General features: G+C 40.1%; 1 protein-coding gene across 6 annotated transcripts in view; it reads right to left on the bottom strand.

Moving 5' to 3' along the window:
* Positions 1–13,986, bottom strand: part of KCNQ5 (potassium voltage-gated channel subfamily Q member 5) — a 528,440-nt gene that overhangs the window by 86,524 nt on the left and 427,930 nt on the right. For 5 of the 6 annotated variants that reach the window (XM_025926156.2, XM_086707224.1, XM_025926158.2 and 2 more), the window contains exons 6-7: positions 8,638–8,748; positions 1,773–1,868 (exon numbers count right to left, since the gene is read on the bottom strand). In XM_025926156.2, the coding sequence (XP_025781941.1) occupies positions 1,773–1,868; positions 8,638–8,748 (207 nt within the window). The remainder of the gene's footprint in view (positions 1–1,772; positions 1,869–8,637; positions 8,749–13,986) is intronic. The other variant, XM_086707225.1, reaches the window with a different exon arrangement.

The raw sequence follows: 13,986 nt of genomic DNA, 5'->3' as shown, positions 1-13,986 counted from the left end.
TCTCTTTCTCTCTCAAAATAAATAAACATTAAAAAGTTAATACTTATTTTGTCATTAGATACAAAAAGATGTCCTTCATGATATAACTGAACGGCCCTCCCCTGCTTCTTTCCCTTGTTCCATTTCTGTTGGAGGTACTGCATATCATAGCCATGGGCAAAGGCTAAAGATAGGGTTATGTAGTAGCTATCCCCCAGCAACCCACCCACTTAAACCTACAATCTAAATGAAAACAGTATCTTGTCACTAGTAGGAATTTATCCAAAGGATACAGGAGTGCAGATTCCAAGGGGCACATGTACCCCAATGTTTATAGCAACACTTTCAACAATAGCCAAATTATGGAAAGAACCTAAATGTCCATCAACTGATGAATGGATAAAAAAGATGCGGTTTATATATACAATGGAATACTACTTGGCAATGAGAAAGAATGAGATCCTGCCATTTGTAGCAACGTGGATGGAACTGGAGGGTATTATGCAAAGTGAAATAAGTCAGTCAAAGAAAGACAGATATCATATGTTTTCACTCATATGTGGAACTTGAGAAAGTTAACAGAAGACCATGGGGGAAGGGAAGGTGAAAAAATAGTTACAAATAGAGAGGGAGGGAGGCAAACCATAAGAGACTCTTAAATACAGAGAACAAACTGAGGGTTGATGGGGGTGGAGTGGGGGAGAGGGGAAAACGGGTGATAGGCACTGAGGAGGGCACTTGTTGGGATGAGCACTGGGTGTTGCTTGTAAGTGATGAATCAATGGGAATCTAGCCCCAAAACCAAGAACACACTGTATACAGTAACCAACTGCAGCCAACTTGACAATAAATTATATTAAAACAACAACAACAACAACAACAACAACAACAACAACAACAGTGTGCTGTTACTACAACATGAAGATAAATCTCCTGACATCTCAGATCACCACCCTAAAACCCTTAAGTTTAGAAGTTCTGCATCTCCCACTGCTTGGCAGAAAGGGAAAACAATTTCAGGCTGTATAATCATTGTCTGCATAATTAAATACCAACTTCATGGTATGGATTTAGAGAAGAATATATTTTGTGATTCTCAGGCAACCTGGTTTTAGGATGGTTCTATTCTCAAAAGATATAAATGGCAATGGGAAAAGCATTCCTTTTTAAGCCTGAAGCAAACCCTGAGATATTGAAAAGAGAATGAAATGTTAAACAACCTTATATTATGAGTTAGTTTCAAATAATATGCTTATTAGTTCATATTCTCAAACATTGACATATTCCATAATCCCACCAGCTCTTAAGATATTCAAGTTATTGCTCTAATGATGGCATTAAAAACAATCTCATGGGCAGTAAACCTTGACATCCTGAACAAATATGCTGTTCTTCAGAATAGTAGCACACATCTGCCTGGAGAAAGTAATCGCAATGCAGGGAACAATCCCATGTTCTGCTCTATCACTTAACGATCAATTATGTTTCATCAAGTAATTCGCAAGACATATTAGGTCATTCCAGGAGCAACACAACTGCTAACCTCTCCATGGCCTTGCTGGCATGGTTAATAAATCTGAGCAATACACGGGCCATTTGCTGAAAATATATATAGTCGGGAGGGGGGAACATTTGCCCAAATCCAAGACTGTACATTAAGTTCCAATTTCATTTTTTTACAAACAAAACAAATCAGAAGCTCTACTAAGCACTGAAGCACAAAGACTGGAAAATGACCCGGCAAGCGCTTACAGTGACAGATGTTGCCATCAACCTATTACATTGACATTCACCTGAATGAGGTTGGCAGCTGGGTTCCTTCTTTTCTCAAAGTGTTTCTGGCGGTGCTGTTCTTGTACTTTTAATGCAAAACCCGAGCCAAGAATGCCCTGGAACAAAATACAAAAATAGTTCTTAAATTTTTTTCAAAAGGACTGTTAAGCAATATAAATATTAAAAAAAAAAAACCTCAAATGAGTCTAAGGAAAGACAAACACTATTCAACCTGTTCGTAAACATATTACTTATTAAAACAAACAGTATTTACCTCTTGTATGATACCACTGGCAATGGCAAGTTGTGGGGCAAGACTGCCAAGAAATGTAACAACTTTTGTTCTTTAGTAAATCAACCAGGCAATGCCATTTATTATTTCTTACAGTATGGTAAGAGGCATTACAATTACAAATAAAAATCACAATTTTTAAAAATGTTTTTTGTGTGACCTTCTCTGTGACACTTCTTTATATGTTAGAGGAAATTCCCCATTTGGAATTAGGGGATGTGATAGAATTCAGAGGCTAGGAATTCTGGTTTTGGGCAGAGGTGGATTTAAAATTTGGGACAGTTTGAAGTCTCACTACTGTGGACATGGGAGTTTTTCTAGCACTTTGATGATACTATGAAATTTTATATTTTCCATTCTTGAAATGGTGGGGTATTTTTAAAATCTGTCCCAGCTTAATTCTCTACGATGCTATAATTCTACGCCTACCCAAGTAGAGTGAAAGGGGTGGGGGGAGATAGTTATCCAGACACTCAGTTTTGAAGACAAAGTTTTCCATTTTGCCTGTTTATACAACAAAGACAAGAGCTCGGGTTATTGCTAAGAACATTTCTACTTCCCTGAGTTTTAATCTCACACTTTTAGCATTCCTTACCTTTCTGGTTTTAGCTCACTTTTTCAGATTTTGGAGTTAGTCAGACTAGAATGTGTCTCCTATGTTTATATTAGTACTTTTGGCTGGTTTGCCTCCTTCTGCTTATCATTTTGATCTGCTAGAATCCTGGCTCTTTGAAATGCCTCCCTCTTTTCAGTTTGCTCTGGTCTAACATTTGTGGAATCAAGATGCTTTGTTTCAGTCTTGGGCTGGCTTTTGGAGCTTGCTAAATTCAGTCTCTAGGCTTTGTTCATAAGTTTCCACTTTATTGGCATGGGACGTGGATCTCTACTGCTTTCAAGTCTGTGGCTTTTACTTGCTAGCTATAAATTATTACCTTTTTATTAAACTTCAAGGAGTCTAACTCTTAAGCTAGAGATGAATGTCTTATAAGCACTGGGTCAGTATTTGCTGTAGATAGGGAATGGTTGTTTTTCTTTTCATATATATATGTTTACTTATTCATTTTGCAAGAGAGAGAAGGGGAGGAGGGGCAGAGAGAGAGAGAGAGGGAGAGAGAAACCCAAGCAGGTTCCGCGCTATCAGTGAGATCATGAACTCATGAACCGTGAGATCATGAGCTGAGCCAAAATTGAATGCTCAACCAAATAAGCCACCCAGGCACCCCATCTTTTATTTATATTTTCAAAGTAGCTCAAAGATGGTATAAGCTACCTAGGCAAGTGGTGAGTTTCTCATCTTTAGAAGGTGTTGAGTCTCGGCTGGATGACAATTTGACCAAGATATATCTGGGCTCTAGATCACCTTTAATGTCCCCTTCTTATCTTACATATTACAATTCTGAGCACATCTGTGACAATAGCCAGGTAATCAGTAATACAATTATGTTTATTTATTTATTTTTTTTTTAAATTTTTTTTTCAACGTTTTTTTTTTTTTATTTATTTATGGGACAGACAGAGACAGAGCATGAACGGGGGAGGGGCAGAGAGAGAGGGAGACACAGAATCGGAAACAGGCTCCAGGCTCTGAGCCATCAGCCCAGAGCCTGACGCGGGGCTCGAACTCACGGACCGTGAGATCGTGACCTGGCTGAAGTCGGACGCTTAACTGACTGCGCCACCCAGGCGCCCCTATACAATTATGTTTAAAATACAGTTACATGATAATACTGCTTGCTATTAGTGAGCAATAATCTCCATTATTAATTAGGATGAATGACTGTACCGTGAAATTAGAAATTACATTATAGGTTCTGTTTTCCATCTGCCTTTTTTTTGTGATTGTCTCATGCTGTCTAAGATCTTCATTAGGCTGAGGATGCACAAACCAAACTTCGTGCAAACTTAAAAACCTGGTCCGTATGGTCTTGTTTGTCAATTTAAACAACATTTCCCTCCATGTAGAGGTTATAAAAATGGCCTTCCAACTCTCGTCACTCATAACTCCTAAATTTTTTACTGCTATTTGAAGTGACTTAGGAAAGATTTATTTATTTTCCTTTTAATGTTATTTTTCATGAAGCACATACATGTAAGAAAATAGAAGGCATTAGAGTATATTACATATTTGTTATATGTATTGTGTGTACATACATTACATGCATAGGGCACACAATCCACTCATGGAGCATAATTCAGATTTTGTAGACATTAAATTAACAGTAATAGCTACCATTTTTTGGTATTTATTATGTGCAAATGAGGTTTAAATGTAAATCCCTTTTGGAAAATAAAGACAGGCCTAGCACAAACTCAGCATTTGCCAAACAAACTAAAATGTGCTAAAAATCACACTGGCATTGCTTAGAAATATATATTAGTAGTTGGCAAATGTTTGCTACATATCTCTTGTGCCAGATTGTACATTACAACAGTTATTAAACCAGGTCTGCTCATTGTCTCATTATGGCTCCATTCCAATTTTCTTCCACCTCTCTACACAGCTCAGTGAACTTCAGTAAGTCTGTTAAAATAAAGTTCATTATGTTATATATATATATACACACACATATATATGTATACATATATAAAACTTATGGGACATATATAAATATATATCTATAACTTATGGGATATATATATGTTACCTTGTATATAATCCATGTGCCATGCCTTCAAATAGCAACATCAATAAAATGAAACTTCATAGAAATTGACTTCTGTTGGGGTGCCTGAGTGGCTCAGTTGGTTAAGCGTCTGACTTCGGCTCAGGTCATGATCTCATGGTTTGTGAGTTTGAGCCCCGTGTCGGGCTCTAATGCTGACAGCTCAGAGCCTAGAGCCTGCTTCGGATCCTGTGTCTTCCTCTCTCTCTGTCCCTTCCCCACCCATTCTCTCTCTCTCTCAAAAATAAATTAACATTAAAATTTAAAAAAAAAAATTGACTTTTGTTTTCATTCATTGCCTAAGATCACATGACTTAAATTTTTAGGTTTTATGTTTTAGTGCTATGTTGAGAAGTATTACATAAACATCAAGTACAAAGAAAATATGTTTTGGTAAACATTTAAGTATCTATCCCTTTTTATCTCCCAGATTAAAGGAGCTTAATGTAGTGCAGAAGGACAGGCTACACTGAAAGATACACTTAGCAGGAAGGAAGGGAGTGTTCCAAAGAAGGGAAAGGCCTGCACCTTAGGGCGATGCTGAGGAGCTGACTGCTTCTGTCTGCTCATTAGCTTAGGGATGCTGTGGGCCTCAAGGAAAGTGATCTTCCAGTGGAGTTTGGAAGGGTAGTTATATGGCTCTATGATATGCAGAAGAGTCCTTCTGCTTTGAAGAAAGATGGGGAAAGGCTCTTCTCTTTCTTGGTCCTTGGTTTCCTGGGTGGGAGGAAATCCAACCAGGGATGGCTCACGTCTCACCTCTAAGTTTCCTAGCAAAATGTGCTCTCCTAAATCTCAATCATATAACACTGTTGCCAGCAGGCACACAAGACATAATGGTATTTCCAGCCACTTTTTTTTAATTTTTTTTTTCAACGTTTATTTATTTTTGGGACAGAGAGAGACAGAGCATGAATGGGGGAGGGGCAGAGAGAGAGGGAGACACAGAATCGGAAACAGGCTCCAGGCTCTGAGCCATCAGCCCAGAGCCCGAAGCGGGGCTCGAACTCACGGACCGCGAGATCGTGACCTGGTTGAAGTCGGACACTCAACCGACTGCGCCACCCAGGCGCCCCTCCAGCCACTTTTTTTAAAGGTGTATATGGACCATTTAGTTTTTTCTTTTTTAAAGGTATATATGGACCATTTAGTCTTTCATTCAGTAAATATGAGGTTGCAATAAAAGATATATGGTAAGCCAACGTTTCTTGGAATTGTTAGGGAGTGTTCTGTGCAAGCAAGTTTCTCAGATTTCCAATACATATATATATTTTTAACGTTTTATTTATTTTTGAGAGAGACAGAGTGCAAGTTGGGGAGGGGCAGAGAGAGGGAGACACAGAATCTGAAGCAGGCTCCAGGCTCTGAGCTGTCAGCACAGAGCCCGACATGGGGCTCGAACCCACGAACCGTGAGATCATGACCTGAGCTGAAGTCAGACACTTAACTGACGGAGCCACACAGGCACCCCCCCTTTTTTAACATTTTATTTAGATTTCCAACACATATTAATTTAATTTGCATATCTGAAAATTGTAATCACTTTATTGGGAAACATTTCCCAGCATAACAACTTAGTGTCTGACCTCTAACCTAACAGAATAACACAATTTAACCTTCCTGTGATAGTCCAGAGTTTCCTTATGGGGACTGGTATTTTGCTGTGCTGGATACGGCCAGTTTCCAGAGATGGGTTGACCCTAACACTAATGGGCCCCAGGTCCTTACAGATTTTGAACACTCGTGTTTGCTTGCTTCTTACAAATATTTTCCCCTTCCTTTGTTGTTAGTTTTCCACCATCTCTTCCCATTATACTGTTTGTTCAATCAGTGGACCTCTGCCTTTGCTGTTTATAATCTTCAGAGAATTGTAAAACTATGTAGCTCAGCTTATCAGAATTTTCTCTAAATTAAGAACAGGTTATGATTTAGGTTTCAAGAGGCTCTCCTATGAGGACAACACATACACTGTTGTCAATTTTAATAGCCCAGAAGTTGCCTGCTTCTTTGTTTACAGTTTTTCACTGGATCACACAGGTTGTTTTATATGTGGTCTCAGGATAAGTATAGACACTAAAGCAGCAGTATTTTGGTAAAAAAACCCAAGAACGTATTTATTGTTTCTAAAGGTATTTTCATGTGGGGAATTTGATTACTGAATGAGTCTCTGCTCTGTTATGGATTGTTGAGTTTGCCAGATGAGTTGATTCTGGATAAGTGAGATTTTTTTTGACTCTCCTTGATTTTGTCATTTCACAACAGAAAACAATACATCTAGATTCATACATAAAAGGGGAGACAAAATTCATGAAGGTTTTCTACATGGCAAGCATTAGACTTATATCACCATGTTGCTCTTGACAAAATTTCTGTGGGTGCAATAATTCTTCTTCTATTATATAGATCAAGAAACATACCCCATGTTACTATTATTGGCTGAACTGTATCCCTCTGAAATTCCTATGCTGGAATCCTAATCCCCAGTACTTTAGAATGTGACTTTATTTGGAGATAAGGTCTTTACAGAAGTAATCAAGTTACAATGAAGTCATTAGGATGAGCCCTAATATGATATGACTGGTGTCTTTATGAGAGGAAGTTTGGACATAGACATGTACAGAGGGAAGACAATGTGAGGATACAGGGAGAAGACTGCTATCCGTGAACCAAGGAAAGATGTCTGGAACAGATCCTTCTCTCATGCTCCTCAACAAGAACCAACCTTGCTTGCCCCTTGATTTTGGACTTCTAGATTCCAGAACTGTGAGACAATAAATTTCTGCTGTTTAAGTCACTCAACCTGTGATGTCTTTATAGCGGCCCTGGCAAACTAATATAGTCGCATGGGTGTACGTGACAAAACCAGGTAGTATGTGGCTTTAAATCCAAGCCAAGATCTAATGCTCAAGTGTATGCATAGTCTTTTCGGTGTCTTCTCTGTGGTCTCGTATGGTCTGGGGCAGAACCAGCCAGTCAATCTGAAGTTGGGGTCTGGCCATGGGAACGACATGAGTGTCCTCTGCACTCATTCACAGGCAGAGATGAAGCCCTGTGAGCCAAAGGCTGGGATGCTGAAAATCCCTAATCCCTTGGCTTCCTGTGGAGGGATGCTCTGGGGTCTCTGCTCAGCAGAGACCGTGATGCCACTCACGGATAAGTACAGAGCAAGAGTGTCTGGAGCAAGAGTGAAGTTATTGTTCCTTAAGCATGCCTGCTGCTACACTGTAACCCTCCTTTTTGTTGGCTCTCTTCCCCTACAAGAGGTGGAGTGAGCAAAGTGAGAATTTGGGGATGGAGGCAAATTGTAATATTTTGACCAGCTGCCTTTGCAAAAACAAGAGGATAAAATGATCAGAGAGTAAGCATCATCCATTAAGGAGAAAATAATCAGAGGCTTGGGAGAAGATAAATGTGCTCTTCATTCTGATCAGATGCAGAAGCTGTTCACTAAGAAAAATCAGTGATGGTGACAGAAAGAATAAATCGTCTGACACACTGAAACCCTTTAAGGTCATATGCTTTTCACTCAAATGGATCTGAAGAGGTAATATTCCACTTATCACATCCAGCTCTTAAGCAGCACATGTTATAAGCCAAATCGGAGAGATCAGTTTAAAAAGAAGATATCTTTAAATCTTTCTACATATTTTAAATGTATTAGTAGCACATTGAATGAGAGGTGATGCCATCTGAATTATTATTTGGTCATAAAGACCAAAGGGCATAAAACTCTCAGGTTAAGTATCTCCAAGGGAAGACCATATTTCACAAATTTTCCAACTAGATGTATGTATAAAAGTCAACATTATATTAATAAAATTATATCTGTAGCGATATAGATACGTTCTGGGCAAACCAATTTGTGAAAGCTCATGCTAATAAACCTCTAAGATCTAATTGAAACTGTTTTATTTCTGCAAAGATACTCACGGCAGGAAGTGCAAAGAAAGAAATGCCAAGGAGTGCAAAGCCTGCAGAAAGCAATCTTCCCAGCCAAGTTAGGGGAGTTTTGTCTCCATAGCCAATCGTTGTCAATGTAATCTAAAAACAAAATAAATAGAACGTGCAGCTTAAGTACTTGAGAGGAAAGTTAGGACCTATGAACAGGAGGCAAAGCAACGTTTCCACTAAATCATTATTCAACAAGCCTTGTTGGCGCATTTTATTACTGTGCTTTAATTTTCCGTGACGCATAACAGAGCTTCTCTTTGTTTAAGGAAGGGAATAACCTACATACTTGTTCCTCCCTTATAACACAATTTTCCATCTTTTCTAAGTGTTTCCAAGGAAAGGTTATTTAAATAAGCGGATAACCATCAGAGATACAGAAATGATAGCACCATGGATTTAGGACTGGATCAGTACACAAAACAATAATTTATGTTAATTAAGGCTGTCTATTTATTACCTTGGCAGGCATTTCCTGGAGGTCTGGTGTGTGCAAGGTACGTGTTATGATTTGTAGTGGAACAAAAATTAGAGGTACGTAGTTCTTGTCCTAAGATATTTACGGCACAAGAGGGGAGACACGTCACACACAAATCATTAAAACACGAAATAGGGCAAGACAGCTACTATGATGGATGCACAAATAATCTGCTAAGCGGATTCAAAGAACAGATTGATTGTTTCCAGCTTGGAGGGGGTGGGGGAGGCGGTCAAGGAGGCTTTGAAGGAGAAGCAATATTTTGCAAGGCAAAAATGATAAAGAGGGTGATCTAGGGTGGGAAACAGGTGACCAGCTGCACAGCAGTGAGAACAAATATGGTAGGTTCTAGAAAGCATAAGTTGTTTAGTTGGGTTGGAGCATGGTGGGTCTTAAGAGGATTAGCGGAAGAGGAGATTAACTAAATATGCTATTGCTAGGCCAGGGAGTGTCTTTGAAAAACGATATTTGGATCATGTCTCTCCCATGATCAGACTGCTCCAGGATCTTCCCATGCTTCTTAGAACAAAGTCCCAGCTCCTTTCCAGGGCCCATGAGGTTGTGCACGATCTGGAAGAATGATGGCGCAAGTGAACTGGAACAGTGGCAACGAGGCTGTATGGGAGTGCAAAGTAAAGAGACGTGCTTATGAAGTTCAATAGAAATGCATTTGTTAATCATCTGGGATGAAGGGGAAGACTAAGTCAACTAGGACTTAAAAATTTTAAGAAGACAGCTCCAGTATAAATAGAAATATGATGAGAAAAATAAGATTTTGGAGCAAAGATAGAGAGTTTGGTTTTGCAAATAAATGCTTTTTAAACATTTTTTAAATGTTTATTTTTGAGAGAGAGACACACACATACCATGTTAGCATGGAGGGGCAGAGAGAGGGAGACACAGAATCCAAAGGAGGATCCAGGCTCTGAGCTGTCAGCATAGAGCCCAACGTGGGGCTCGAACTCACAAAACACAAGACCATGACCTGAGCCGAAGTCAGATGCTTAACCAATAGAGCCACCCAGGCACTCTGCATAAGTGGTTTTTAAATGTTAGTATGACTCTGATCTAGAAATGTCGAGCAGGAAACTGATATAGAGAACTTGAGTCTTGAAAGCCAGAGACTGGGTTTGGCATGAGATTTGGATTTTAGAGTCAGGCACAGGATGATTATTGAAACTTTGTGAGTAAATGAGATTGCAAAGTGTGCAAAGAAAGGGTCCAAGGACACTTCAGGAAATAGACATTTAAGGGATGGAAGGGAAAGGAGTCAGAGAAGAATAAATATTTTAAAAAGTAAGGGAGCTAGAAATGGGTAAAATACATGGAAACTCAATGAAGAAGAGAGTTTCATAAGGGACCAGGTGATCCCTGGTATCACAGTCTCATAGAAAACAAGGAGAATGAGGACTGAGAAAAAAGATACTGGTTATGGAGATAGATAGTCACTGATTTCTAGGAAAGGGGTTGCTTTGGTCTTATCATCCTACCTGGGTTTTGAAGGAGGGGTTACGTTTGAGAGACAGAAATGATAGAAGGAGATGATGCTTCGTGATGCCAGACCTTTCAGAAACTTACAGCTCAGCTGATAAGCCCTTCCTAGCTTTCTTCTCTCCTCACTTCCATGAGGTATCTTTGGTGGCTCCCCTTATGTGGGACCTCCTATGCTAATCAAACTTTGACTATTGGATTCTTAAGGTTTAATTCTGGGTCTTTCTCTCTTTTAAAAAATTCTATTCTTCTCTCACTTTCCTTTCTCTTCTATCCCGTTTATTTCTGTCTGTTCCCAGGTGATCTTAAGTGTTCTCATGGATTTAAATTTTTATGGTGAACACACCAATTTATACCTTCAGGCAAGATTCTTTTGGGCTCTAGATTCACATATGTACAGTTGATATTTCAATTTGGATGACACACAGTCATTTGAACTTCACATGTTTATAACAGAGCACTTATCGCCCCCAAAGCTGTAACTCCCCCAAATGTATCCCTTCCCATCCTAATCAAGGGCACCACCATCCACCCAGTTGCTCATGTCAGAAGTCTCAGTTGTCCTCATTCCTTGTTTGCCTCACTCCTCTCCCTGAATCTATCAAGTCCCATGGATCCTATTACCCAAAGATACTGCAAATTCATCCCTTGTGCACTGTCTTCCCTGCCACCATGATAGGCCAGGCTTCTGCAGCAATGTCTTAATTGCTATCTCTGCTTTTGCTTTTGATTTCCTCCAGTTCCTTCTCCCAAACCTGTGAGGGAAATTATTTTGTTACTTCCTTTTAAAAATCCTTCAATGGCTATTCACTGAATCCAGAATAAATCCTAAGCTCCTAACTATGGGCCTACCTGATCTAGTCTCCACCTGCCTCTCCAAGATGATTCCGGTTTCACCCTTGCTCACTATACTTTATTCACAATGTCCTTTCAACTCCTCAAACAGGCCAGGCTATTTCTGCCACAGTTCCTTTGCATATCTTGTTTCCTCAGCCAGAATTGTTTTTCTCCCCACCCTTCCCAGGGTTTCTTCTCATTCTTCAAGTCTTATCCAAAATACTCCATTGTCAGAGAGATCTCCCGTACCCACTCTGTCTACAATGGGGCCTCCAGTCACTTTCTATTGCAGCCCCTTGCTTCTTAATATCACTTACCATAAGTGGTAGATTTCTGTATGTTTCTTTGGGGAGGGATCTCTATTTCCTTTACCAGAAGGGAAACTGTGTCTTTACTCTGTTATCTCTCTAACATCTAGCATGAGTAAATTAAGTAAATTATGTAAATATTGAATCCTTTCAAGAACACTGGCAACAAATAGAGTGAGAAAAATAGGGCAAGAGCTCCCAGAAACCTCTGACTTGAAGGCAGGCTTTCTAGGATGTATTTATGCATGTCTGAAGAAAGAATGAGGCTGACAGGGGGGAAGACTGGTAGCTTTATACAGGGTAAGGCAACCGTGGAGGAAGGAACATGGGATCAAGGGTACAGTTGGAATGGTTAGCCTTGGCAGTATGGAAAAACACCTCTTGCCCCATGGGGAAAAGATGGGGACACAGTGTGAATGAAGAGCAGCACTGAGGATGCTTGAGATGGTCATCTTCAATTCCAGTAAAAGAGAGGGTGGGATCAGCCATGGGGAGCAAAAGGCTTAGAGCAGGGAAAAGGCTTGGGGCTGTGACAGCGTGAGAGGGTGTCAAGGACAGATCAATAAGTGGTCTACAGAGTGGGGGAGGCTCATCCAAGGTTGGAGAGAGGGAGTTTGTAGTAGAACCTAGTAGTCAAGTTAATCACACATCACCAGCGTTATCAGTGGTGGGGCTCTCAAAAGAATTACTTGAGATTGCAGAAAAAATATTCAATTTTAACATTTAAAAAAAGTTTATTTATTTATTTTGAGAGAGATGGAGACAGCGTGAGTGGGGAAGGGGAAGCAAGAGAGGGAGACAAAGAATCCCAAGCAGGCTCTGTGCTGACAGTGCAGAGCCGGATGTGGGGCTCTGACTCACGAAACCCCGAGATCATCACCTGAGCTGAAACCAAGAGTTGACTGAGCCACCCAGGCACCCCTTGCCTCAATTTTATTATAGGTTCCTAATCTTAAAATACCTGGGAAAGATTTTAATCTATAAATTTTCTGCAAAGTAGCTTAATCCTTTTACAGCAGTTTAATAATAATAAATTAAAGGAGATATTTCATGGTTTGGTCACAGCAATAATGGTAAACTTTACATTCTAATAATACAGTAGTCCCCCTTATCCACAAGGGATGTATTGTAAGACCCCCAATGGATGCTTGAAGCCACACTTAGTACTGAACCCTATATATGCTGTTTTTTCCTATACACATATATATCTATGATAAAGTTTAATATGTAAATTAGGTACAGTAAGAGATTAACAACAATAAGAAGAAGAACAGTTATAACAACATACTGAAAGTTATGTGAATGTGGTGGTCTCTCTTGAAATATCCTCACCCTTCTTGTGATGATGTAAGATGATAAAATGCCTACGTGATAAGATGAGGTGAGGTGAATGAGGTAGGTATTGTGAAGTAGTATTAGGCTACTACTGACCTCTGACCAAACACAGAAGGAGGACCATCTACTTCCCAAGGGCAGATTGACTGCAGGTAACTGAAACAGCGGAAAGAGAAACCAGGGATAAGGGGGAACTACCCTGCATTTAAGTTATTCTCATTGACTCATCCTTCAGAGAGCGTTTTTTTTGTTTGTTTTGTTTTGTTTTGTTTTTTTAAATCGCTGCCTCTAACTCTGAAGAATGAGACACGGCAAAGTAATGATGTACTCAGTATTTCATTGTGAGTAGAGAAGAATGCCTGTTCTATCTCGTTCTGGATTTATAATTGTCCTCCCTCTTACATGTGTCCTTTTTCAGGGAGAAAAGAATGCTTCAACTCTGGGAGCTGCCCCCTGGAGCCCCCTGGGGATGGCAAAGACTCTGCTCACCTCTCTGCACTCCGGTTCAGGCTTCCAGACCACCCACCTTCTCTCTGCACTTGGTGCAGGCTTCCGATGACCATGTTCCACTGCCTGCAGGTGGCTGGAAAGACGGCAGCCAAGCTCAGGTGCGACAACTTCCTCCACTCCAATTTCAAAGTCTCTCAGGATGTTGCTTGGTTGAAAGCATAGAGGCCTTTTGTTGCCAAGCTGGGCTTGAGGAGGATCTGGCAACAGGGTGGCAGTTTTGTCTCAGTCCATTCTGGGGAGTGGGCTGGTGGGAGTTGCCTTTGTTTTGTGCCTGGTGGGAGTGTGTCTTTTTTTATGGCTGCAAAGGGGGCAACTGGGCTCCTTGATAGTTAACAGACAGGTAGCATCAGGGATGAAAATGTGACATTTCTA

The sequence above is a fragment of the Puma concolor genome, chromosome B2 (assembly GCF_028749965.1).
Source record: "Puma concolor isolate L17-30 chromosome B2, mPumCon1.1.hap2, whole genome shotgun sequence".
NCBI classification, from domain to species: Eukaryota; Metazoa; Chordata; class Mammalia; order Carnivora; family Felidae; genus Puma; species Puma concolor.
Note: the sequence above shows the minus strand (reverse complement) of the source record. Positions and strands in the feature narration are given on the sequence as shown.